Source organism: Trichoderma asperellum, chromosome 1 (assembly GCF_020647865.1).
Source record: "Trichoderma asperellum chromosome 1, complete sequence".
Lineage (NCBI taxonomy): Eukaryota > Fungi > Ascomycota > Sordariomycetes > Hypocreales > Hypocreaceae > Trichoderma > Trichoderma asperellum.
The window spans coordinates 4,844,291-4,870,911 of record NC_089415.1 but is presented as its reverse complement, the minus strand read 5'-3'; the positions used below and the strand labels follow the sequence as shown (position 1 = coordinate 4,870,911).

At 48.0% G+C, this 26,621-nt stretch overlaps 8 protein-coding genes across 9 annotated transcripts; 4 read left to right on the top strand and 4 right to left on the bottom strand.

The window, feature by feature from the left end:
- Window positions 1-588: 588 nt before the first annotated feature.
- TrAFT101_001502 (uncharacterized protein) lies at window positions 589-3,404 on the bottom strand. The gene has a single exon (XM_024907737.2). It carries the CDS (start codon window positions 3,117-3,119, stop codon window positions 1,017-1,019), a length of 2,103 nt encoding a protein of 700 aa, XP_024762606.2. The 5' UTR covers window positions 3,120-3,404; the 3' UTR covers window positions 589-1,016.
- Window positions 3,405-3,860: 456 nt separating this feature from the next.
- On the bottom strand, window positions 3,861-6,024 carry TrAFT101_001501 (uncharacterized protein). Of its 2 annotated transcripts, XM_024901785.2 has the most exons (6): window positions 5,812-6,024; window positions 5,645-5,738; window positions 5,304-5,557; window positions 5,139-5,240; window positions 4,732-5,059; window positions 3,861-4,662 (listed from the first exon to the last, which is right to left on the bottom strand). In XM_024901785.2, the coding sequence occupies exons 1-6, from the start codon at window positions 5,986-5,988 to the stop codon at window positions 3,974-3,976; spliced, it is 1,644 nt and encodes a 547-aa protein (XP_024762605.2). In that variant the 5' UTR covers window positions 5,989-6,024; the 3' UTR covers window positions 3,861-3,973. The 2 variants fall into 2 exon arrangements, with proteins under 2 accessions (XP_024762605.2, XP_065982444.1); XM_066126343.1 differs by having other exon boundaries at window positions 5,139-5,557; window positions 5,645-6,024.
- A 1,384-nt stretch (window positions 6,025-7,408) lies between these two features.
- On the top strand, window positions 7,409-8,005 carry TrAFT101_001500 (uncharacterized protein; the record flags this gene model as incomplete). Its single annotated transcript, XM_066126342.1, has 2 exons — window positions 7,409-7,430; window positions 7,830-8,005. The coding sequence occupies 2 exons, from the start codon at window positions 7,409-7,411 to the stop codon at window positions 8,003-8,005; spliced, it is 198 nt and encodes a 65-aa protein (XP_065982443.1).
- Window positions 8,006-13,266: 5,261 nt separating this feature from the next.
- Window positions 13,267-14,139, bottom strand: TrAFT101_001499 (uncharacterized protein; the record flags this gene model as incomplete). The annotated part of the gene is made up of 2 exons (XM_024906262.2): window positions 13,267-13,505; window positions 13,569-14,139. The coding sequence occupies 2 exons, from the start codon at window positions 14,137-14,139 to the stop codon at window positions 13,267-13,269; spliced, it is 810 nt and encodes a 269-aa protein (XP_024762603.2).
- Window positions 14,140-15,579: 1,440 nt separating this feature from the next.
- On the bottom strand, window positions 15,580-17,830 carry CCT5 (T-complex protein 1 subunit epsilon). The gene is made up of 5 exons (XM_024901784.2): window positions 17,693-17,830; window positions 17,601-17,618; window positions 17,493-17,541; window positions 16,325-17,441; window positions 15,580-16,267 (listed from the first exon to the last, which is right to left on the bottom strand). Exons 1-5 carry the CDS (start codon window positions 17,700-17,702, stop codon window positions 15,806-15,808), a joined length of 1,656 nt encoding a protein of 551 aa, XP_024762602.1. The 5' UTR covers window positions 17,703-17,830; the 3' UTR covers window positions 15,580-15,805.
- A 148-nt stretch (window positions 17,831-17,978) lies between these two features.
- On the top strand, window positions 17,979-21,161 carry TrAFT101_001497 (uncharacterized protein). Its single transcript, XM_066126341.1, has 3 exons — window positions 17,979-18,639; window positions 19,472-19,672; window positions 19,723-21,161. The coding sequence occupies exons 1-3, from the start codon at window positions 18,354-18,356 to the stop codon at window positions 20,928-20,930; spliced, it is 1,695 nt and encodes a 564-aa protein (XP_065982442.1). The 5' UTR covers window positions 17,979-18,353; the 3' UTR covers window positions 20,931-21,161.
- Window positions 21,162-22,047: 886 nt separating this feature from the next.
- On the top strand, window positions 22,048-25,056 carry GRP78 (78 kDa glucose-regulated protein). Its single transcript, XM_024902378.2, has 5 exons — window positions 22,048-22,470; window positions 22,547-22,731; window positions 22,795-23,035; window positions 23,104-24,351; window positions 24,412-25,056. The coding sequence occupies exons 1-5, from the start codon at window positions 22,333-22,335 to the stop codon at window positions 24,586-24,588; spliced, it is 1,989 nt and encodes a 662-aa protein (XP_024762600.1). The 5' UTR covers window positions 22,048-22,332; the 3' UTR covers window positions 24,589-25,056.
- A 358-nt stretch (window positions 25,057-25,414) lies between these two features.
- On the top strand, window positions 25,415-26,322 carry TrAFT101_001495 (uncharacterized protein; the record flags this gene model as incomplete). Its single annotated transcript, XM_024909574.2, has 2 exons — window positions 25,415-25,480; window positions 25,570-26,322. 2 exons carry the CDS (start codon window positions 25,415-25,417, stop codon window positions 26,320-26,322), a joined length of 819 nt encoding a protein of 272 aa, XP_024762599.1.
- Between the last annotated feature and the right edge of the window lie 299 nt (window positions 26,323-26,621).

Here is a 26,621-nt window from a genome sequence, read left to right as displayed (position 1 = left end):
CTAGAAATCATGTCCTCCACTCCTCCCTCGCATAACAAGACGGGCTTGTTGTTGCGCTCTTGAGACCGGGAGGATCATATCGGTTCGTCCCAATTTTCCCCATGGAGAGAATGAAAGTGCACCAAACTCGAGAAGTCTCCATCCATCTCTCCCCCCATGACACTTTCTCGGTTCCTGTCTCACTTCACGCAGGGGGACGGACACCACTTCCGGACTTGTCGCGGGATCAGCAGGGTCGCATGGAATAGCCGTGAGACTTGTTCGGGGGGAAGGATAACCAAGACAAGGTCATCGGGATATACGCCCCCCCCCCCCAAGGCAAAAACTTTGGCGCCCTCAGACAGTCAACACCCCCAAGGCCAACGCATCATGGGAATTACAAAAAGCAGACACAAGATCCCTTTGGGCAAGACCCGATGGATGCTAGATTTAGATTGCGCCAGTAGCGAGGCGGGTAGATGTCTTCGAGCATTTTTTCGAGCTGTCACATTCTCCAGCCCGATTCTGGGTTCCGTTGCATTTAGCCGGTTTATTTTCCATTTTACAATTTAGTTTAAAAAAATTAAAATAATAATAATTGTTTTTTCTCTCAATTTATATAACCGTCTTTTTTTCTACATCATTTCCGCCTTATTCTCCGCCTCGCTTCGTGCAGACGTGGTCAAATACGTAATACGCCGGCTGCGTCGACGTTGTCTAGAGGCCGCTTTGCCCCTTCCTTCTCCAAGATGATGCTTATACCATATCTCATTATGAATCCAACAAAAGGCAGGTTGCATTTCTCCGGACTGTTGAGCTGTTACGAATTCCACGTAACGGTTACTCCTTCACCCTCACTCCTGGCGCTAGGGGTTCTAGAAATGGCGGATAGGATATCACAACCGGCCTTTTATCAAAATGGAAAAAAAGTTGTAGAATTCATCTCGAAACAGTCCATAAGAGAAGGTATTGTAATAGTTCAGCAATACAGCTTCATGTAATCTGTACAACGTAAACTGGCTGCTGAAGCACACCCGTTAATCTTTCTTGGCTACCGCAGATGTCCCAATTCTCTTATACTTCCTCGGATCCTTCTTCCTCATAGTAATTTTATCTCTGTTTCCTTTGCCCCCTTCCCAGAACCCCTTACCTCTCCTGCCAATCACGCTACGGCCACAGAAGCGACACGCTTCAACGGCATAGTTTTGCTCGCGACTACAAAACCCACAAATCATCCTGTTTGCCCACTCATTGATATGATCCTCCGCCTGATCGTGACACTTATCACACTTATACACGCGGTTGCAGCATGAGAAGCGGAACCACCGATACGACTTGCGGTAGTGGATACAGGTGCCCCGCTCCGGTAGCTGGTCTCCCGCGTGGAGCCCGAGCTTCTCTTGCTTGCGCCGCATGCCGGCCGCAGGCGGGGGGAGTGATCCCGGAGAGACAAAGAGGAACTTGACTTCGGGGATTTTGAAAGTGAATTTGCTGTGGCATTCGCGGCAGACGTTGGCCGTGGTCTCGCCTCTGACGGAAACGAGGCCTTGGCTAGGGGTCGAGCACTTGGCGCACGTAGGCACAAAAGTACTGGGCAGCATGTCTGCCACTTTACATCCTGATAGATCAATGAAGCCAGCTCTCGCTGAATGCTCGTGAACGAGCTGTTGGTTGAACTTGGCAGAGAGAGGCGTCGCGCACTTCTTGCAGCTAGACGCCTTTTCAACCGACGGCTTGAGCCCCGTGATGTCATTTAGAGTCTTGCATCGCTCGCACTTGACACTGAGGCTTAGAAGCGATATCTGTAGAAGCTCAATGCTGTGAAGTTCAACATTGGGAAACGATATCATTGTGCCGTGTTCAACCTCATCAGCGGATGGTGGTGCTCTCGCATCATCATCTTCGCCTCCTAGTACCGCTCCTCCCTCCTCTGCGTCATCCGAGTCCGAGTAGCTGTCCTCTAACTCATCATCTTCATAGCCGACATTCCACTCAGGGGGTCGAGGAATGACCTGAATGTGGCCCTTTTCCTTGCTAAGCGGCTGTGGTAAGCCAGTCGAAGAATCCTCAAGACTCTGCGGTTGCTTCCCTTTCGCCGCCGCCATTGCTTCTGCAGCTGCAGCAGCCGCAGCGGCCTTTTCCTTCTCAGCCTTTGCTGCCAGTGCATGCGCCTGCTTAGCTAGATTATGAAGGTTTTGAGCCAAGTAGTTTACATGGCTCATAAGCGTCATTTGCTTCTGTTCCGCAGCCTTTTCTGCGAAGAGGTCCTCTATTGGTTCCGCATCTTCAGCATTCGCCTCATTTAACTGAACACGCAGCTGCTGTAACGGATATAAGAGCGGAATGATGAGGTGAATACTGTTCACAGAATGCAACCCAGAGGGGAGCTCTGCACGGCGTTTTGGCTCCATTGGTAGCGTAAAGATGACGCCATCCCCGGATCGACGAAATTGGGCCATTCTTCCCATTCTCGCCTCGAGTTGGCGGATCTCTTGAGCTCGCCTGGTCTTTGCCTCGGCGATTTGCTCTCTAGTATATGACGGCTCCGGGATATAGCGCCTTGGAGGAGGAGAAGGAGAGATCTCTTTCTGCGTCATAGGAGACTCAGCAACAGTGGACGCTTGAAGTTCCGCTGCTTGATCGAGATGTCTCGTATCCTTGAACGATACTAGCTTTATCGTGTCAACCTTTTGCTCCGACAGGAATCGTTCCAGGTTCCTGTCCAGAGCATACACCAGGGCCAACAGAGTTGAGCTCTTCTTCTCCTCAGCTAGCTTGTCCCAGCCTCTCTCAATATTGATGCTGAAACCTTTAGGAATATCCTTATTCCTGACTAGTAGCACCGGCCTTTCCTCCGGATACTCTTCTGGAATGCGGACATCACAATCCAAGTAGGGCAGTTCAAAGGGGAAATCTGGGTCCGAGGGTTTGAGCTTGAACACGAGCGATGTATGTCCCTCTGAAGTTGTGGATTCCTTGGGTGAAAATCTCCTCTTGAGTTGTTCAATCTGAAAACCGCGCGGGTCCTGGACCTGCGCTTCGGGCACAGGCTTGGGGACGATTCGCGAACTAGAGGCACTCGGTACCGCTTGTTTGCGGTCCACAGGGACGCCATCTGGCTGCTTTTTGAGCGAAATCATGATTAAAGAACTCAAATTAACTGAATCCAATATGCTTATGATGATAGCTGGAGAGAAAATGCGAAAATTTGACGGACGCAACGGATATTTGTACAAATGATCAGAAGTCGGGTAACAGAAGGAAAGCCCAAACGCCAAAGAACGAACAATAAAAATACAATCAATCTTCAAAGGTCTGAGTTGCGACTATGGTTGGTGAGGAAAAAGTCTGATAAACGTTCCTGAGCTGTCGTTTTAAACCTCGCTCTGAGGAGGCGAAGAGGCGATGATCAGAAAGCTCAGGTGGGGCTGCTGGGGAATGCTGGAGCTGGAGTTTGGAGCAAAAGAAGGCTAGTGGGAGATTTGTTTTAGCAGCCTCTTCCCTATGAGTCACTGGTAGCAGTGAGTAATAGGTGTTGGGGGTTCTGCACTAACAGCCATTTATTAGAATTAGGCGCTAGATGAGTTAGTGCAGAACCTAGTTGAGACGTCGAGAATTTCCAGATTTGGACTTGTTCATTTCGAGAAGCATGGCGAGAAGTTTTTAGCATCATCATAGCCTGTAGTCATCCAGTAGTGAGTCACTTTTGCACTAACTCTTTGAAGCAGTTATCCCCTAATAGTAGTTAGCACTTCAAGACTCTTGCTGGGCGTAATTATGTATGAAAATGTCTTGTTAGTTATACAATAGACGCTGAAAGGAGTGTTCGACATTATTTGCATTCAATCTTCCGCACAGATTGCATTGTGAGGCTTCGAATAGCCGGAAAAAGCAAGATATTATTATTAAACTGACGCAGATAGTGTACTAGTTATTTTGGCAAAGGTCTAAATGAGGTACCAATGCCAATAACTAACTGCATGCTGCTGGTTATTTACTGAATTCGCAACTTAAGGAAAGGAATATGTTGGTTTGGCCAAGGAATCTCTCTGGGACCGTACGGGCACAGATAGAACTCTGGGTAATCAAAAGATTTTTGGTAGCCAGCGATGCTAAAAGACGCCCGCTTTTGCCGTGTGCATGGCACGTCCATGGACACAGTGCTGTGACGCTGGTAGCTCACGACTCCTGGCTGCATTCCAAATTTCCCGTCTTTGATGGGAAAGGCGTCTAGGCTATCACCTAGATGGCTTATTGAGTTAGCCAAGTTGCCTACCGGCTCCTCAAGCTTTGTCCTTATGATAGATTGGATCTTGGTCATCCCAGTTCCCACTGGAGTCGCATCCCAGTTCACAGATAACACCTCGCTGAGCATGGACATGGTGTTGCGCCAATGGCCAGCGTCTCCGGTAATAAACCCTTGAATCAGGGCTGCGGAATCCTGTATCTTTTTTGCATTTTCCGGGAGCTTCTGTATGACTTGGAAGGAATTCCAGATGTCACCGACCCCTGAAAACGCTCTCTTTGTGATGAGCTTAATTAAATAGTCGATATCCGGCGCCGCCTGGGCGGCCTCGATTGTAGAACGTGTAAGAGCCGCCATTTCAGGCACGACTTTGGCGGCTGTGACGGCGGCCACCCTACTGTCTTCAACTAGATGGATTGCCGCAGTGAGATTCGACACTGCAAACCACTCAAAATCAGCAAATGCAAACTAAGTGTTGTAATAGCTTTCTGAGGCAATAAACTTGCCCTTTTGCATGAAAGACACAGCTTGCTGCTCAAGACATGCTTCTCCCGTGCATACTTCATTCAGTGCTGTCTTGATCTCGTCGGAAATTGAATTGGCTTGGCCCACTAAATTCTCAGCTGCACTAATAACTTCTTGGCCTTTCTTCTCCATGCGATCAATCATGTCCAGCCAACCGTTCAGAACGGCAACAAGCTTGTCACTCATGAGCTCCTTTGACTTTGTGAAGTAATTCGTAAAGAAGTCCACGATGAGTCTGGGCTGACATCCCGCGGGGGTGAAGCAGGGGATGATGGTAGTGATTAGATCGGCATATGTGACTAAATCGATCTGGAAGCGGTTAGTACGAGACACAACAAGCAACGGCAAGCTTGTTGATGAGATGCTTGGGGTGAGATAATCTGTATACCTCAGCAGCACGAAGGACAATCCAACCTTGACTAGGCGAGAGGTTTGCGGCTTCAACCTGGGCCTTGTTATCTTTGACATCGAAACCGTTATCAGCCATGCACTGCGGTATCGTGATTAGAAGTCGTATACAGTGGCATAAAATTGTAGCAAGAAGACACCTCACTTTTTCCAGCCTGTTACTGATGTTGATGGCCGTCAAGGCTGCTTCCGAAACGTCTGTCCCATCCTTGACGGACTGATAAATACCTTGCGCAATTAAATTGAGGGTTTCTGGAAAGCAGCCGCATATGGCGCCTGCTTTTTCGATGAACTGTGTCCCCATGTTACCCGCGAGCCCGCGCACCGCCCCACAGACATTGATGGAGGTGGTCAAGATGGTGATACCACAAGGCATGTCTCTCCAAATCTCGTCCGTACCTTTGAAACCCACGTTTTAGTTGTTTGAGGAGTATGAAACCGTCTGACTACCTGCAACTAGGACAGGCCTTTGGGGTGTGAGCTTACCTGGCACGCAAGTCCAGCCATCGCACCTACGGAAAGGCTTGCGCGTTGTAGGACAAGGGTACCGGTATTTGGCCTTTGTTTTGCATTTATTTGGCTATTGGGGAATGTTAAGTTAATCAGATTTGAACCTTTTACATTTTCCTCTACTTCTAGGTTCCTGAACCTGCCTCGAAGAATTTGTTTGGGCATGTTTTTGACTTTGCGCCGGTAGGAATGTCAAAAGATGCGTCGCAACTCTGTATATTCTGAAAACCGCCGCATATCTCTTGGATAGTGGACTCCCCTCGCGCCCCATACAAAAGAATCAGGCATGAAATACATTGGGATAGCAATGCAATCCTCATTATGGATAGATCAGTGGCGAGTTCATGAATGAGGATAAAAGTGAAGCTACTCGAGAGTAAGTAATAACTTGGGGGTAACCATCACTTTAAAGCCATATAAGTGCTCTTTTATAATCAGATTATGGGATGTACGCTTTCAACTGTGCCACATGGGGCTCAGTGGCCTGACTCTACATGTATCATTCCTTGATCCCCTGGACGGCCAGCCGAAATGGGTGAAAACTTGTACTCCCGCTGTTAGATCTTCAAATTTACCTGTGGCGCCTACTTTGTATGAGCATGGATTCACTGGATGCGTGCTGAATCAGGTGTATAGTTGTATAAACTTAATGTAGCCGTTCCAGTCTAACATGGTGTATCCAATATATGGACGTAGCATTGGCACGCTTCTTGAGTTTAAAACCAACTTATCCAATGAATGGGCATACATTTGGTATGATACTCAACCTTAAAATCATCCTCTTTATCATGAATAGACCTAGTGATAGGTACTCCGTATATTCCTCTTGAGCCCAAAATGCAATGAAGATAAGATACATAGCGCCTGCGTTACTTCAAAGCTCCGGAACAAATGCCCAAGCTAAGACACGTACACGAAAAAGCGAGCCAGTAAAGAATAAAAGGACCAGCGGATAATCTACAGCCTATGTACATTGGTAAAGAGAACCTTTGAGGAGGGGGCGGGAATGGCTTGCTGTGATAGCCACACTACGCCACCTAAATGGTCTGCGCGCGGAAAAGACACCGCAAGGCAAATCGGACACACTCATTTCGGCTTCTACTGTAATGGACTACCTACCTACATGTACCTACCCAAGGTACGTAGTACGGACATGTTTTATATTGAGCATGCTATTTACTTCGTATTTGCTCGTATAGGCACAGAGCTGCACACATGCAGATACAGTAATTCTCCTCTTAATACGGCAACGGAGCAGACACCTAGGTTAAGCATCTCATCAGTCGATCCTTGTTTATCTTGGCAAAATAGGAAGGCCTCTCGGGATATTGCATCTATGACAAATTGGGCCTGGTACCAGCACAAGTACCAGTATGTTGCAATCATGCAACATCTTCTTGCGGGATGCTGAGCAGTGCAATTGGTAATTAAAAAGGGCCTGAAGATGGATTTGGGGGTAAGAATGAGTTATCTAGGATTCGGTTGGTTCATTTCAAAGCTGTACATGTACCCGTCGCGTGATTCTTGATCTCTGTTCGTATTGGTAATGGGGCACTTATTGCTACATGAAGGTACGTACACTAATTACATCAAGTACCTACAGAACCCAAACGGTTTACCTCTTGGTGGAGTGCGGGTATTTGATAATATGCCCATTATGCCATACTGTAAACTTGAATACGGACAATAATGAGGATAAAATAAAAGATTCATTGATTAAGAAGGGCGGAGTTGTGCCCGATGTCTTGTTCAGGTGCTCGGGGTATTAGGTCTGCAGTGAAGTGGTGCTTCTCTGTCCTGCGAGACACCTAAGAAGAAAAAAAAAAAAAAAAAAAAAAAAAAGTTAATTTCTTTTATTATTCTATTTTATGTTTATTCAAATATTGTAATTTCCCAACTCTCCTTCTGCTCGTTTATCCGGGGAGAAAAAGCAATGATCCTATTTGCCTGATGATGGCCTGGTCAATGGAATGACTTCTCGCAGAAGCTGTCTGGTGGACACCTGCAGCTGCGCCGCCGTTTATATGCATGCATGCCTATCTGAACACCTGGGTGGTCTTAACTCGGGAGGGAAAAAAAGGAGGCAACCAAGACGCAAGAAGCGAAAATGGGAAAAGCCAGACAAGAAAAAAAAAAAAAAATCTGATGCAGCCTGAATCAGACAATATGGAGACTGCTGCTGGGTCTTTTCGTGGCAGATATCAAGGGTTGCTGCATCATGCTGGCCTGTATGTGTCTGTGCAGCAGCGCCATGCCATGTACAGACACAACGCCCGGCAGTGCGATCCGTGGAGAAGGGCGGGAGAGCAGAGACTTGCAAAGGTCAGTCTCTGGTAGTCACAGCACAGCCAGAGCAAAAGTAAAGTTTGTTGGCCATGGCTCAGTTGCCGCATGGTTGCCCGTCGTGATCAACCACACAACTGACACGCCCCAGTTGCAACTCCAGATGACCTGTGCCTATCGGCGAGACAGAGGCACCGAAGAGGAGGCATCTGAGGCAGCATTGCTGGTAAGACGAGCGGCAGGTACAGCAGGTACTTGTTGCTAGTCATAGTGCCATCATGCTCGGTGCCGTGCAGTCTTAGGCGAGGAGTCCTTAGATGTATGTAATAGTCGGTACGGGACGAAGCAAGGAGCACAGCACTCGACTCCAGTCCGGTCTTGGACATCTTCGCATGCCCCATCCGCAAGCCCGGGTTGTCGTGCCCTTGTGCTCCATGCTACGTACAAGTATTATATGCTACATAGTATGCTGTACTATAATACTACAATCTGTTGGTTGAAAAGCACCCCCGTGGTGCTGCGGGCAGTCAGAGCAGCGCACATGGGACGATGCAATGGCTCTGGGGGAATGGACACACGGAGAAAGCAACAAGCTGCAGCATGCTTGATCGCGGAGTAATTGTTCTTTTGTCTCGCTGCTGTGCATAAAAAAGCAACTTGCACACATCCACAGCGGAGGATTGGACAGCTGGACGAATGGCTGCGGCGGTGGAGGTCTGCCAGCTCAGCAATTGTCAGGCAGATGACCTGGGAGGTGCGGGATGGCGGCTGCATCAGCGCCTGGGGGCGGTGAGAGGCGGTGCGCGAGTGTGGCAGGCAGGACTTTGCTGGTGGTGATTTTTATTTTTATTGATTTTTATTGATTATTTTTTTATTTTTATTTTTGGCCCATCACAGCTGCTGCTGCAGCATAATGGCGAGCATCCCTGCACACACGCCTGAGCTGAGAGACAGAGGGGACAGAGAGGAGGCGTCGCAGCATGGCCAAACTGGGCGCCATGGACGTTGCAGTCGCAGCAGAAACCGGCCCAGAAGAGGAGCGAGAGCTGTGCTTGTAGCAGCCGGTGGAGCCTCGACACCACCTCCAATGCAGCATAATATAAGAATAGATTGTGTTCTGTCGAAAATAAGATACTAGTGCTAGGTACTCTTCTTATTTTTTATTTAGTTATTTTTATTTTTATTTTTATTTTTCCCTTTTTTTTTTTTCAAATACCATGTACTCAACACCACCAACTGCAGCCTCCGCTACCCCTGCTCCCTTTTTTCCCCGGCGCCGCTTGGGTATCGAGAAGAGGCTGCAAGGCTGCTTCAACTCGTGCTTGACTCCTCTCTCACATGTCCACAGTAATAGATGCTGGACGGGCATATCGACTCTACCGGACTAGCACCTTTGTACCTTGCCTCCCCACGGATCGATTTAGAGCAGCTGCTTAGGACATTGCTTGGCCCACGCCTCACTGACTTTCCCCGTCTAATAATCCTTCGACAATCAGGCTCGCCGGCTCTGCGTTCCGCTGTATTGTGGCTGTTGTTTTCTTTACCCAACGGACCTGTAAGGGTGCAGGTATATGGGCATATCAGGATGAGCGTGAGCAGAAATTTGAGCCCTCCGTTGAATCTGGATGATTATAGGAATCTCCGAAGACATACTCCCGTATATCTCGTGCCCCTGGTCATCACACTTGCTTCTGCCCTATCTCCTTTTTTTCCTCTTTGGCCAAGGCATCGACCATGAGCACTCGTGTGTACCCTCATTGCAATTTAGGCAGACTTCGGGACCTTTCCCCGCAGTAGCGTCAACGCGGCTATCTCCCATACTAAAGCGTCAAAACGGCCGTGGCTGAAATCACAGGCCAGAAAACGCCAGGCCATCTGACGGTTGCTCGTTCGACTGCCGCCATGCAAGACGGAGCATGTGTCCCTGGCCACCTGAAGGGCTGCATACGGTTGTATGTGCGTACAGCCGTGTAACGTACACCCGCTCCCTCATAACACAGACTGCCAGAGTACAGGTACACTTACACACGCACACACACCTCTCACTGCACACAAGTTCTGTACGAGCGTTACTTGGACGTCACCCATCTGATATTATCTGCATGTACTCCGTACCCCGTCATCACCACCAATATGAGCTGCGGGCGGGCGATTCAGGTCGCAAATGCTCAAGGGCACTCTGTGCTGCCGTGTAGCCATCACCACACATACCACACTTGTAGTATCTGGTAGGTGGTTGGTATAGTAGCACTCCGTTTCGATGCCCTGTTGAGCGATTGTATCTACCCATGTAACCCAAAATACAGCTGCAGCATCCAAACCACCGTCATCTTAGGTGGCGAGCTTATCAGCACGAGCAGTATCATCGTCTGCCCAGATGCTTACTGGGTCAGCCATCACCTCGATCCCTCGTCATCGTTGCAGCATCCATTTCCTGGTTCTTTGTCGAGTCAACGAATGACTTGATTGAATAGACGAATCAGTCATACCAGGGTTACAGAGAGCTGTTCAAACTATTGAATGTAGTGCTACGACAGTACCCGGCTCTCGCTAATAAATAACACTCGCATCTTGGGCAAAGACGAGGGCGCCAGAAGGCGGTATCTGACTGGCTCACCATTTTGGTACTCCTCGCAAACGGTCCAAGCTCAAAGCCGACAAACACTCTGTAGCCCTATTCGACGAGCGTCTTGAGCCACCTACACTGTATGTGTCACAAATCTGGATGCCATCACACCGGTCGGCGGTCATCACATTGCACAACATCCTGTGCAATTTCATTCGAGCTCATTACGCAACGTGGACGACGCTCTCATCCCGATTTGACGCCGCACAGACATGGTTTCCTTTTCCTGATTGACCTGGAGTTGCACGCCTCTGAGCCTTTTACAAGGATGCCCTGACAATGAATGGAAGGCAAGTTCTTTCTTGCAACACCACACCTACCTACCACCATCCCGCATGCTGTGCATGTGAATTCGCCCGAGACCTCATGTGTGCTCGTAACACTTCGTTTCTCACCGACTGGATACCGCGTCTCCGTTTTAGGAATAGGTAAACGGCGTTGTAAAACAGATGCTACTGCAACTCCCCTTTGGCTTTGCACGAGTTCCAAGTTGTTTGCTCACCGGTGGTATCAGCCGCAGCTGAAAAAAGAGACCTTACCATGTAAATCCTTTACACGTGTGCCGCGAGTGAGCAAGGGGTAATGTTAGACCGTAATTTTTAACGCTTAGCTTTGGCGTTTGAGCATCCCTTGACAATGACTTACAAAAAAAAAGAGTCTGAGGGTATAAAATACAAGATACTATAATACAAATGCTATTATTTTAAATGTCAGATGAAATCAGGAGAGAGCAGAAGATGGTGGTAGATAGCAGAAGCCTACATTATGGCAGTTTGGTAGGTAACAGCACCCATAACGTAGCAAAGAGAGTGCACAGTACGGAGTAGATACGGAGATGACACCATGAACACTGTAAGGAGCAAGGATGCTCTACAAATATAGCAAATCTGTTTGCTTCAGAAATGGCTTAACTAGCGCGTAATGCATTGTATATCCAGCGTTCCATTCGGGGGGGCCAGGAAGTCGGCCCCGAGCGGGCCTACGTGCTACAAATTTGACATTGGGCATCAGGAATTTTCGTGCTTTAATCATTAAATGAATAAATTTTTTTTATTTATTTAATTTTATTAATTTTGAGAAATAAAATGTCTGCGCTTGTATTCTGTAGAGTTTCGACGTAATAAACGGAGGTTACGGTTTACATGATGAGTTACCCCCTTGCGTTGCCAGCAAGCTTGAGCTATTGGGAGATATGTTTCTATCGCTTCTATATGTTTCTGGCGAGTTTTATACCAGACCCCTTCGCAGCACGTTGGATACTTTCGGTATGTTGTGTGGTCTTCCTTTATCACACTGCATTTTCCTAATTGTATTGCCCAAGTCCTTGACTATTTCAGAGATGGACAAATCACCAGAGAAGAAGCAATATACAGAAATAGCACCATCGATGGTTAGCTAGTATTGCTTGATATGGCCTTAAAGACGAGACTGGCAGGAAATTTTCATTCAGTGTATATCGCGTGCCCTCTTGAAGAGGTTAAAGGAGCACCATCGCTAGGAATCTACACGGAATAAGAAATAACGTAATTGCCATTAGTCTATGGCTATAAACATTGTTCCCTGCTATAAAAGATTAGTTGAGTATAACATAAACTACTAGGTAGGAGGCAGTCCGATACTAAAAAGTATATGAGAGTTGTTGTCATGATAAAACAAAATGTATCCCCATAGAACCGCTTTGGTAATGGGCGGCTTGGGTTGAAAGCGTCAGCTGGACCCGTGCGCCATACTCGTCACGAGATGCACCTCAGCCAATGTCTTGGACAGCGGACGGTAGCCCTGAACAAAAAATGAGAGAGCTGTCTCCAAAGGCTCTGGCGGTAAATGTATCATGGGTGCTGGCTACGGAGGAGTTGTCGATCCGTTCCACTCCTTGACGGATCTCATGACATGCTTGTCAGTCAGTCTGAAGCCTCCCAATCTTCAAAGATTTCTCCCTGACTTGAGAATAATTTTTTTATTCTACTAAACGGTCTGACCACTTGTCCAAGAAGAGCTTTTAGTTCCTCTTGGGAAGAACAGGTTACAACGGTAAGCGATGCCTAGCGTCTTGTCTTCAATATCCGCAAACTTGTCAATGCTTCGTGTAGAGAGGCTGTCGACAGTATTATCCATCAACAAGCACACAAGTTGTCGGAGGTAGCAGTGAAGCCAACGCCAGCAGTAAGGTACAAATAGTTAATTGCGAGTTTATTCGGAGCTATGCAGAGGCTGCCTCACTAGAGCTGTTTTTGAGATGGAGCATGTGTGTATTTGCTCATTGATATTAAAGATCTGTGTGTTTGAGAGTTGGACTTCATCGATTTTCTAAGGGGGAAACACGAAGGTTTATACGCTTACAACGTAAAGTTGGGTACGCCATTATACTTCTCATTTTCTATTGTTAAGTTTAGCCGCAGCGTTGTTGTGTCATCGGTGAGAAACTTTATCTTGAACCTTACTGTTGCTGAGAGACCAGGCTTTGGTCGAAGTTGATGACCTAGAGAACTGAAACTATTGCCTTCAGATAGCTCCTATCAGATCAAGTCACCGAACTTGGGGTTGAACACAGCCCTTTGTTGCACCGACACCTTGCGGTTTATATTGAGCCTATCTACCTATATTTATAAATACAATCTTTGTTTCTTTTCGTTCTTTGATAGTCGTTTGTCACTGGTGCTTGGGACCAGATGCCAGTGCCCGTTGGAATTCAAGGGCCTTCTGTTAATCGAGGGACTCCAACTGTATAGTACGGAGGCAGGGGCCAGAGTATCAAGACATAACGCCATATTTCCTGTGAAGATCGTAGAACGACTATTGCGTAAAATTTGCCTCGAAAAGATTGCCATATGTGACCATATGGTACCGAACAGAGACTCTGAATAACTTCAGCAAAGTGCACTGCGATAACCATCATCGATAAAGGTAAAATTGATAGCGCGAGAGGAACTAAAGCGAACACATAAATTAGTATTCACCAACATATCAAGAACGCCAAAAAGAGTATCGTACACATGAGCCCCGAATACATATCTTTTAGCCAGAGTTGGCCCCAGCACATAAGACAGATCGTTGATAGAACCGGCCACTTGGAATAGAAACCGTAGGGTACAGCCAGTGGAAGCGAGCTGACAATAACCAGCAGCAAGATTGAATCTTCACCAGGTAACCTGCTGCTGATGTACATGCTCAAGTGTGATACCCAATTCCATATAAAACGCGCGATAATCATCGAACCGCTGGTGGAAGGTTTGAACCTGAAAGAACGAGAGTTCCATCCCATTTCGTACGGCACAGACGTTAGGCGAGACACCATTTGGTGTTGAACGATGGCCCAACCTATGCTTCCAAAGACAAGTAGCCAGTCGGATAGGCCAGATAATAAACAACCCAAAAGTATCAAAGCGTACTCTTTGTAGGATTCGAGACCGAAGTAGCTTGAGATTTCGGCAAGAAGGGCACTGGTGACATCGGGATCCACGTAATTTGGCAGCGCGGTTAGCAAAATGTTGCTGGCGTTGCCCACAACATAATTTGGTAATTCCGCCATGAATATGCCGTTGGTAATTCCCACAGGGGCCATTTCAGTAGGAATAATTGGGCTTCGTTGGAGTCGTTGAAGTTCTTAAGTGGTAGAAATGGAGATGGTATATTAGAGATGAGATGTAGGAAAGATGAAGCTGGCGGGAGAGTGAGAGAATTGAAATAAACATTTTTTGGGGGGAGACAGCAAGCTTTAATAGAAGAATTACGATTTGTTGAATGATGATTATTATACCTTTTGATCTCACTAGTTGCCCGCCATTTACGGATTTTGCTAAACGCCATCAACACAACTACCTCGAAGCCAAAACGAAGTGGACTGATGGCGTTTCTCCCTTAAAAATGATTCAATCCTGCTTATTACGCCGGCGTAAACTAACTTATTAATAATTCTAATAGAATACAGAAGCCCCGAAAGCTTTGCTCTGGCCAAAGTTGAAGACTAGGGCAATGATGCACGAGTTTACGCCATATTCTCTCCGATAAGGTGAGTACGTGTAGACTTGGGCGTAAAATTGTGGCTACCCTCAAACGTTAATGAATGTTTCACGCAAGCGCTGTGTGAGGTATATAAGACGCATTTTGTATAGGACATGGAGGCCATCATAATCTATCGCAAACTTCGCTGGCTTGGAGAAAAAGTGAATTAGAAGTATATAGCGTAATGACTTAAGCTTGCTCGCAAAAGGGAGGGTATGTTACCACGGCGGTGGGTAAAATAGAGTTTCCATTTATTATATCGTTGCTAAGCAAACTATAAGTATTTTTATTTATTTATTTATTCATTTATTTACACCTTAGTTTCGTAGTTTCTCCTGTGGAATGCTTTTGATATCACCGGAGCGGCTATGTAGCAGCCTCGAAGAGATCGTACAGTGATCTAAATTACATATATATATATATATGTGTGTGTAACTTACCTAGATACTTGTATAGACAAAGACCTTTTCTAGATTCTAGCCGGTAAATATAGCTCTCTATACTTACCTTGTGGTAGCAAGCTACTTTTTCGAACGGAACTCGGTCAATTGTGAGTATGGCTATGAATTGATTTTATTCCTTTTTTTCTATTGGAAATTATATACTATGTCTTTGTACTAACAACCTCTTTTCGGTATCCCTCAATACAACGATTATGGAGAATGGGTATAAAGTAAGACAGCACAATAACCACTTTATACTTTAAAATGCGTTAAAAGTGGTCGAGGCAGAGAGTAGACAGAAGTAGCTAAGTATAGAGAAAATGGTAGAAGGCATCAGGAAACAGTATACTCACTGCTCCCGTGAGAATCGGTATACACCTGTAACTTGCTACCACAAGGTGCATACAGAAAACTAAACTCACCAACAAGAGTATAGAAAAGTTTCAACCCACTTTAGATCGTGCAGGTACCTAATGATAATAAGACAGGGCGGGGTCTATCTGTGTGGCCTAGGCTACAAACGTCCCATGTGGTCTGAAATCACGACAATTAACCTGGCCTATCAGAATAGAATTTGCTATTTAATCAGGACTCTTGAAAAAGGAGTTTGAGAGGTACATAGCGTCAAATACTTCAATTATCATGGACGAAGCATAAGCTCATATGAATTTTGTAGATTGATTTAGATTATCAGCTCGTGGTGACGAGCAAAGTGGCTTCTATTTGACCAACCATGCTTTTTTGATATAAAAACCCTTATCTATGTTCAGACTGAAGCCCCCCTTAAAAATCGTTATCCTCAGCGCCAGACACAATGACATTGTTAACCTTGAGAACCATCCGGCACAGCTGCGTCGCCAGCTGCAGCTGTTGCTTCTTGCTAATCAACGGATCGATAACAAAAGCGGACTTCATATCGTTATCGCCTCGTCCCATGCAGTCAACGCCGAGCTTTCCTCTGTTCTCAGGGCCTGCCTTGACCTGCTGGCTCTTCACCTCTGCGAGGGTTGAAATGGAGTTGAGACCGCTGTTCTCGGCCAGGGCCATGGGGACGGCATCCAGGGCCTCAGCGAAGGCGCGCATGGCATACTGTTCCAGGCCGGGAGTCTTGCCGGCAGCATCCTCCACTGCCAAAGAGCAAGCAATCTCTGCAGCACCACCTCCATATACGACTCGGTTGTCTCTTACCAAGTTTCTTACAACGCAGAGAGCATCGTGAAGAGAACGCTTGGCCTCGTCAATGATCTAAATATTTCACGTTAGCTAGTATTCGCGGTTGCGTGACCGGACTTTCAATCATACCATCTTGTTGCTTCCTCGTACGAAAACGGTCACAGCTCGGGTGTTGGCGCACTCCTCGATAACCAGCATCTTCTCTCTTGTCGTTCCGAAAGACATTTCTCTGACAATGCCGGCAGAACCCAGCTTCTCGGGCTTCAGGTCCTCAAAGCGAGGCACTATCCTGCCATTGGTGGCAATGGCAATCAGTTCAATCTCGGGACCACCAACCCATCGAACGGCGGGGAGCTGGTTCTGGAGCAGCAAGTGGTTGGCCTCATCGTCGAAACCCCACTGGCAGATGGCCAAGTTCGCGCCAGTATCCTTGATCTGTTGAATCATTTCTATGAACTTCTCCTTCTCGTAGTTTTGTAGCTTCTTGAACTCTTCTACGCTTGTGATGTCGAGGTGGTGCTTGGTCTTGGGCTTGGGAGGCTCGAAAGCGCATGTCAAGATTGCAATCTTGGCATCCTTGACTTCTGAGGGCATCTGAGGGTGAGAGAAGTCCTTGTCGATAATCACACCCTTAACAAGGATAGTGTCCTCGAGAGCACCACCAACCTTGCCGTCAACCTTGATCAGCTCAAAGTCCACATCCTTCCGCTCGAGATCAGCCACCGACAGAACCGCGTCAACTGCGATCTTGGCAAACTGGTCATGGGCCTTGGAGACAATCTTGCTTCCCAAGCTCGTCCGCGCGACCTTGAGCAGGTTGGTAGTCTCCTCCTTTGAAAACTCGATCGTGTCTGAAATCTTGTCCAGTTCGGCAACAGCAATATCACAGGCCTGATCGTAACCGTCGGCAATACGGATAGGGTGAATGCCCTTGTCGATGAGGTCGGCGGCCTGCTCCAATAAGGCACCAGCGAGGACAACAACACCCGTTGTGCCATCACCGATTTCCTCGTCCTGTGATTTTGACAGCTCCACTAGCAGTTTAGCAACGTGGTTGCTGACATCCATCTGTTGAAGAATGGTAGCTCCATCGTTCGTGACCGTGATGTCGCCGTCCGGTGAGATTAGAATTTTGTCGAGACCGCGAGGACCGAGTGACGTCTTAACAATGTTGGCGACTGTTCGGGCAGCGAGGATATGTGACTTGACAGCTTCGTTGCCAAACTGGCGCTTCTTCTTCCCCTGACTAGACCGCTGTTAGACGGCAGGCAGCTGCACACGAGTTTCTGTAACTTACTCTCTGACGACAATGAAGGGCCGACCTTGCTCATCCTTCATCACCGCCGCTGCGCGCTGAATGTTAGCTGTGATCTCGTGGCCGTATCCGGGTCATCGGGGCCTTTACCGTTGGAAACATCTAGATCTAAAGTGCGTACTTGTTAGTTTGAATGCCCCCCCTGACCACCATGGCTATCGTTTGATTTGATCTCGACTTACTCAGCGACATCTTGGCTGGGGGAAACTTGTTGTCAAATTTGTACAGACAAGTGAAAATAAATCAGTCTGAGCACCAAAATAATGACCCCCTTGATTTGGTGACAGAGTATAGCTTCGAGCTTTCCGCAATCGTGCCCGAATTTTTCGACCACTTGGGGGGAGTTGTAGGCAACTCCCACTACAAAGGGTGCGGGACACGGACAAAGTAAAGTCCGCCTACCGGCACCCCGCCATATTATCAAGCTTCCAAAATTGCCCCTCCATGACTTAATCTGGCGGATGGAGCACAGTTGCCCCTCACGACCAGCGACTGTCTTGGAAGCTACCTATGGAGCGCTGGGCTGCTTCAGTCATTCATTGTCGGTACTTGGTTTTGTCTTTTTTGGGGTTTGAAACTTAGATTCACCACTGCTGGAAGCTTATATCGCTATCGCGAGGCATATTTCTAAATACTGCGCGGATACCGTTGTGACGGCGTCTGCCTAATCAATCAATGAGTCAACCCCGAGCGCTCGTCATATAAAGCAGCTAGCCCCGGGAAAACGTTCGGCGCCGGCAGCCAGATCATTCATACAAATCCACCCACGAAGCTCTACACTGCGCATATCTTTCCATCCTCAAGCTTTACAACGTCAAAAAGGCACTCATATACGCGATCGCGATGGCGCCTCCGACTTATGACGACGATGACTTCGTCGACCAGTATGACGATTATGAAGAGGAGGACGAAATGAGTCCTGAAGACAAGGTTGCGATGCAAAAAGGGACCGCAGAAGTACAGAAAGCTCTTGGTACGGAAGCAAGCAAAGTCACAGTTGCGCAAATACAAGAAGCTCTATGGCATTACTACTACGACGTTGATAAATCTGTCGCCTACCTGACAAAGACCTTTATTGCTCCCGCTCCAAAAGCAGCTCCCAAAGCAGCGCCGAAAAAGGCACCCGAAGGTAAGACTGGCGCGTTCCCTTTACCAGCCAAGCAAGCCCTGTTTTTGCGAACCTTTGAAGCAAACCGCGAATCGCCTGAGCACGATGCATATTCCACAAACCTTTACGGCATTCCTTCTCACACACGCATGTTTCCCATCATGGAGAAGCCTCGGATATCTCCAACATTTTTCGACGATATGCCGTGGCTAGACATACCGAAAGACCGAGAAGCCGTCTTTATTGAGCCGCCGCGCCCTGTTGGAGGGCTCTTGGGAGGCAGCAGTTCCGCCCCCAAGATGTCTAAGCTTCAAGCATTAGCCGCGCTTCGCAAGAAAAAGGCCGAAGAGAAGAAGGACCAAGAAAGAGTCGTTCCGCCAGAAGACGAAGTCTCGAAGCTTTCGCTTTCCGATAGTCGCAACAAAGAAAACACCAGCCTTGGCTCGAAGCTGAGAGGCGGAAACGTGCAACGCGACTCAACAACGGGCCCTGGTCCATTGGTGCAGAAGGGCGAGGTACCAAGCGGCGCCGTTAGCAATTCTATCGGGGGGCATACTGGTTCATCAACCATCGTTGAAAGCGAAACCGGTGTCTATGCCAAACCTGAAGAGGAGCTGGTAATAAGCCATAGCCATGCTCCTTCTGCATTCGCGCGCACGCTTTTTGGTTCGGCTCTGGAGGCAGACCAAACGCAGAGGCCTAATGTTTTTGCAATGCCCTACACCCAATCTTCCTCTTTCCTAGCCAACGCCTTCTCGGAGCCCAGTCCAGACGATATTGTGCTCGCAGCTCAGGCGAAAGGTTCGAATTTTGCTAAGGCGAAATGATGGGCTAATTCTAATTTTTCAACCAGCGGGAAAAAAAACCCCAGCCGCGCCGAAAGCCGCGAAGAAATCACAAAAGAACGAGGAAGCCGCCAAAGAGAGCGGGCTTGCGAGCAGTGTCTCAAGCCTTAAGGTCAACGATGGGCCGCCGCCTAATAGTAAAGGTCTCGATGTCATCAAGGAATTTGAACAAAATGCTAGCAAGAGGAATGCTAGTTTCGTAGTTGTTGGTTCGTTTAATTATGCTATTCCGAGGTGGATGTCACTGACCATAGTTTAGGACACGTCGATGCTGGCAAGAGTACATTAATGGGTCGACTTCTTCTGGAGCTCAAGCTTGTTGAAGAGCGTACAGTTGACAAATACCGTCGACAAGGTGAAAAGATTGGAAAGCAATCGTTCGCGCTGGCGTGGGTCATGGACCAGAGAAGCGAAGAACGAGATCGAGGAGTGACGATAGATATCGCCACCAACCACTTCGAGACCGAATCAACAAAGTTTACAATTCTAGATGCCCCGGGCCATCGAGACTTTGTGCCTAATATGATTGCTGGCGCTAGTCAGGCAGACTTTGCAATCCTGGTTATCGATGCCAACACTGGAGCTTACGAGAAGGGGCTGAAAGGACAAACGCGAGAGCATGTTCTGCTTCTACGGAGTTTAGGTGTTCAACAGCTAATTGTTGCTGTAAATAAACTCGACATGGTCGGGTGGTCCCAGGATCGCTTCAAGGAAATATCAGAAGAAGTCTCTGGTTTTTTGACCGGTCTCGGATTTCAAGAGAAGCATGTCACATTCATTCCCATATCAGGGTTGAATGGAGATAATATTGTCAAGAGAACGGAAGATGCTGCTGGGGCTTGGTATACAGGACCTACTCTAATACAGGGCTTGGAAGCATCTGGGCCGTCAACCGCACGAGCTTTAAAGAAACCCTTTCGAATGGCGATTTCCGAGATTTTCCGTTCGCAGCAGGGAACCACGACTCTTGCCGGCCGTATAGACTCTGGCACAATCCAGATTGGAGATACTGTGCTGGTGCAGCCAAGCGGGGAATCGGCGTACATCAAATCTATCATGCTTGATACCGAGGCCAAGGACTGGGCAGTGGCTGGCCAGAATGTCAGCGTTGCCTTGACAAATATCGACCCCATTCATATTAAAATCGGCGACATCATTTGCCACACAACGGATCCCATCGCTGTTGGCGACACGTTTACTATGAAAGCCATGGCATTTGAGCATCTGATGCCGATGCCAGTGGATCTTCACCGTGGCAGACTCCACGCAGCAGGCCAGATCCAATCCATAGCGGCTACTCTTGACAAGGCCACTGGCGAAGTGATCAAAAAGAAGCCCAAGGTTGTACAGCCCGGAGGAGTCGCTCGGATTTTGATCAAGCTGGAGGCCAAGGTTCCCTTGGAGGCTGGACAACGGGTTGTTATACGAAGTGAAGGTGAAACCATAGCCGCTGGCTTATTAGAGTAAAAATAGCATTATTTTCCTTTTACTTTTCTTCTTTGGATTACGGGTATAGAACGGGGATATTTTGCAACAAAAAGCAAATGGGCGCTTGTTAGATAAACGCGTATACCAATGTCAAAGTGCCATAAGTTGATAGAACTGCGGATTTTGTAAGATTCTCCTTCGTTACAAACTACTAGGCTCATCAACCAGATGTGACAGATAAGACAAGCTAGCGAACCAGAAGTATCCAAGGATCTATTCGGTAGCCTTGCATTCCTGTAGTACTACGGTAGTGCTTGTCATGACGTGTAGAAATATTTTACCGACTATAGTTGATACCACGTAGCCACAATCATGGGCAGTATGTAGTAGCAGCAGCAGTAGTAGTAATGTACCACTTGTAAGTGGCAATCTACTTATAGAACTTCAGCCTCGTTGTGGCAAATCTGAACTTGACAGCAGAGTGTTTGCCTCTACGGTATCCACCGGGAAATGCCGAGTGCTGAGGCGGAGAAATTACTAGTAATACCTACGCTTGGTCTGAAGGCGGACTGGCGCTTATTACACCTGCAAACCTGATACAAAACATTAAAAGCATAAGCGCACTATACATGGAAGGTAAGAAAGAAAGAAAGGCAGCGTGCAATAATGGTACACCGTGGCCACAGCGCTTCAGTAACAAACAGCTTCCTGTTCTGTGATCACATTGTGCCTAATACCAAGACTCGGTCCCATTTTGCCAGCCGCAGACCCCCATAGTCTAGCTCTGAGTCACGCTATTGGAATAGCATCGAAATTCCTCCGTCAGCGTCTAATATCAGAACCAAGCAGCGTGGCCTCTTCGCCTGGAGGCTGGAGGGGCAAAATGGAGAACGTGTGGCGTTGGCTGTTCACAGCACCTCCAAATAGGTAGGTGTAGTGTTTGGAGCCTCTTGGTAGGCTGTCAAAAATGCCCGGCGAGCAGGTACAGGGCGCCATGTGCTCCGTATCTGACGGATGCGTGCACTGTATGGCTGCACCCACGTCTGCGCGACACCACAGTACGCAGAATTAAGACCCCTGTCACGTGCGGGGCAGAAGGTTCTGGGGGCCCTGTTTGGCCCGCGCAAGGGACCCGTACCTTGAACTTACCTGAAATCTGGCCTTTTTGGAGCCTTCTGGACACCTCAACTTTTTCTGGGGCAGCATTCATAAGTGGCCGATCGTCGCCTTCTCTTCTCCAACCCATTTTTCCTTTTCTCTCCAGCAAAGATACCCCCTCACCTGGTCAACACGCCTGGTTCGAGGAAACAATTGAGCTCGCTGCGTTAGATCGCTGCGCATTTCCTTACATTTCTTTTTCTTTTCAGCCGGTTAACGGGCTTATACGTGCGCGGGGTACATAGGTCGGCGCATACTTTTTTTTCTACACATTTTCTTCACAATGGCTCGTTCACGGAGCTCCCTGGCCTTGGGCCTGGGTCTGCTCTGCTGGATCACCCTCCTCTTCGCTCCTTTGGCCTTTGTTGGAAAGGCCAATGCCAGCGATGATGCGGACAACTACGGAACTGTTATCGGTATTGTAAGTAGACATGGACAAGGCTGGAGACAACCCCGCCATTGGTGTTTGCCTGGTTATTAACACGTTTTCTTTACAGGATTTGGGTACTACCTACAGCTGTGTCGGTGTGATGCAGAAGGGCAAGGTCGAGATTCTCGTCAACGATCAGGGTAACCGAATTACTCCTTCCTACGTGGCCTTTACCGATGAGGAGCGTCTGGTTGGCGACTCAGCCAAGAACCAGGCCGCCGCTAACCCTACCAACACCATCTTCGATATCAAGTCAGTCAAAGCCCTTGAATGAGCGTCAAGATATAAATAGATGCATTGCTAACAGTTACGCAGGCGATTGATTGGTCGCAAGTTCGCCGAGAAGGACATCCAGGCCGATATCAAGCACTTCCCCTACAAGGTCATTGACAAGGATGGAAAGCCCATTGTTCAGGTCCAGGTGAACGGCGAGAAGAAGCAGTTCACTCCTGAGGAGATTTCCGCCATGGTCCTGGGCAAGATGAAGGAGGTCGCCGAGTCCTACTTGGGCAAGAAGGTCACCCACGCCGTCGTCACTGTCCCCGCCTACTTCAACGTAAGTTTCTTTGTCCCATCCCTTGAAAGAGGAAAGAAACAGAATCGTTTGTGTTAACAAATTTCCAGGACAACCAACGTCAGGCTACCAAGGATGCCGGTATCATTGCCGGTCTCAACGTCCTTCGAATTGTCAACGAGCCCACCGCCGCCGCTATCGCCTATGGTCTGGATAAGACTGATGGTGAGCGCCAGATCATTGTCTACGATCTTGGTGGTGGTACCTTCGATGTCTCCCTCCTCTCCATTGACAACGGAGTCTTTGAGGTTTTGGCTACCGCCGGTGACACCCACCTTGGTGGTGAGGACTTTGACCAGCGTGTTATCAACTACCTGGCCAAGGCCTACAACAAGAAGAACAGCGTTGATATCTCCAAGGACCTCAAGGCTATGGGTAAGCTCAAGCGTGAAGCCGAAAAGGCCAAGCGAACTCTGTCTTCTCAGATGAGCACCCGTATTGAAATCGAGGCTTTCTTCGAGGGCAACGACTTCTCCGAGACTCTTACCCGGGCCAAGTTCGAGGAGCTCAACATGGATCTCTTCAAGAAGACCCTCAAGCCTGTTGAGCAGGTCCTCAAGGATGCCAACGTCAAGAAGAGCGAGGTTGACGACATCGTTCTCGTTGGTGGTTCCACTCGTATCCCCAAGGTCCAGTCTTTGATCGAGGAGTACTTTAACGGCAAGAAGGCTTCCAAGGGTATCAACCCCGATGAGGCTGTTGCTTTCGGTGCCGCCGTTCAGGCTGGTGTTCTTTCCGGTGAGGAAGGCACTGAGGAGATCGTTCTCATGGATGTCAACCCCTTGACTCTCGGTATCGAGACCACTGGTGGAGTTATGACCAAGCTCATTCCCCGCAACACTCCTATCCCTACCCGCAAGAGCCAGATCTTCTCGACTGCTGCTGATAACCAGCCCGTTGTCCTGATCCAGGTCTTCGAGGGTGAGCGTTCCATGACCAAGGACAACAACATCCTCGGCAAGTTCGAGCTTACCGGCATTCCCCCCGCTCCCCGTGGTGTTCCTCAGATCGAGGTCTCCTTCGAGCTCGATGCCAACGGTATCCTGAAGGTCTCTGCCCACGACAAGGGCACCGGCAAGCAGGAGTCCATCACCATCACCAACGACAAGGGTCGTCTCACTCAGGAGGAGATTGACCGCATGGTCGCTGAGGCCGAGAAGTTTGCTGAGGAAGACAAGGCTACTCGTGAGCGCATTGAGGCTCGTAACGGTCTTGAGAACTACGCTTTCAACCTGAAGAACCAGGTCAACGACGAGGAGGGTCTTGGTGGCAAGATCGACGAGGAGGACAAGGAGACTGTAAGTTGAACTCATCATTTTTGTGATGAAGCGAACATTTTGCTAACTTTTATGAAATAGATCCTTGAGGCTGTTAAGGAGGCTACTGAGTGGCTTGAGGAGAACGGCGCCGACGCCAGCACCGAGGACTTTGAGGAGCAGAAGGAGAAGCTGTCCAACGTCGCCTACCCCATCACCTCCAAGATGTACCAGGGTGCTGGTGGCGAGGAGGAGGGTGACTTCCATGACGAACTGTAAAAAAATGCATAGATGTTTTATTATCTAGAGGAACCAAAGAAGTTCCCCGGTGTTATCGTCGGTTATGACGCGGATATGTTTTTAGTCTTATAAAATTCGAATGCAACTCTGCAACTGTAAAGTAGATGCATAGATTGAACTTTTTGAATTTGATACCTAGCAAATGTGTTAGCTTGTGGTGTGAGCTTTGTATATCTGGTTTATGCCAAAGGATCACTGTATCATAGGTGCGATGTTTGTGTTTGAGGGACGCTCAATGACTTCTCTCCAGATATTCGTCATAACTACAGAACTAAGTAGTGGCTATACACTATTCTTTCTAGGAGCATTGAAGACCTTGATAGGCTCTCGGCCAAGCTCGTCAGTATTACCAAGAGAAATCATGGCAAGGTACTGATCAAATAATATTGATGATAGGCATTGTGGAATCAAAGTAGACTGCTAATTCAATTCATTAATCACTTCTCCCAACCTTTACAGCACCGCATGTTCTATGATCCCACCAAGTGCACACGTTTGTAGATTGAGGCTGCCAGGTGGCTCGCGGCCCGATGCATTTCTATATCATCTATTTGTCTGAAGGTCGCTCGATCCAATGCATTTAAGAAGCTTACCTTGCATCAATCGGCTTTTAGCTGAGCTTCTTCCTTTGAGACTACTGACACACCGATTTCTTTTAGCTACGAATGCATCTTCACCCCCCTTCGGTCGATCAACAGGACAACATCAGATGTTCTACTAGCCACTGAAGAAGCTACTCAAACAAGAAAAAAAAAACAAGCGAATACACTCGTCAATTTCATCGTTACCTCTTCAAGCAGCTACTATGGCGGATTCTCTGCCTGGCAATAACCAGACTTTAGTTCCAGATGAAGGACCCATATCGCGACCAGTGAGTCCAGCTCTTCCTCTTCTCCTCTCCCAGTCTTCCACTGGAGAAGTCATTCAAAAAGTTTTACTGAGTTTGTACAATTTATCTAGACTAGCCGAGCTAGTACCATTGGTTGGAAGCAAGGCTCGACCAACGGCGATAATACTGAAGCCATGGATCTCGATGACACTGTGGTGACTACTCCAAACGCTCAGTCGAAGGATGGAGAAATTGGTAGCCTCGAAGCTATCGAGCCTGAAGGAGTCCAAGGAAACGATACTCAAGAAGAGCTAATTATGAAACTCTTTGATATGGTTCAAGGCGTGACCGCAGAGGAGTTGGCACTCAAGCAGCTTCAAATAACGAACGCCATCTGCCGCCTCAAAGAACTCCAAGACCAGCAGCCTCCCAGAGTCAGCTTCAGCCCAGCCATGGCCAACAGTAGCCGCGAGCGTCTCGAAGCCACGCTCATCTATCTCACATCAGAGCTCACAGCCATCCCGCCAGCCAACTGGACCGCTTACAAGAAGAAGCTTATCAAATTCAGCGAGTCGGAGCCCGTCCTCAACATGAACTTCCCACAGCGGCTCTACAAGGTCGTCGACATAATCTACCTCCCGGAAGAAATGGACGCGATACCAAAGGAGGAGTTTGAGAGGATGCACAGTGTGGCGAGGATTTGTGCCGCTGCTGCTCAGGCGATGGGGCCGGACGGCGAGAGCGTGGAAGCCCTGGCTGAGAAGTGGGTTAGTGCAAAGATGCAGGATCTCAAATTTCTGAAGAAGATGTTTCGTTCCATGAGAGGGATTTGCAAGGCTTCTACGCCTGAGCGGACGGAGATGTCTTTGGAAACGCAGGCGTGAGTAGGTGATGATAGACAAGCAAGTAGGAGTATCTGGAGCTTTTGGGACATGTATTCAGGATTTAGCAACATAATTGCTGCAAAACGGCATTTACCAGGCTCTTCTGGAGAATATTCAGAATGATGCCATTTAAAATCGCTCTAAATCCGGAAAGAAGCAAAAAGTTGCCAATTTTCATTACTCTTGACCTTCAAAGATGCCCCGACGGCTCGTCCTGTAAGTTCTTCCGTAAATTGGAAAACATATCACGTGATAGCGCGGTTCCAGTTCGCATCGTAAGACGCGCCGTCGCGGTAATG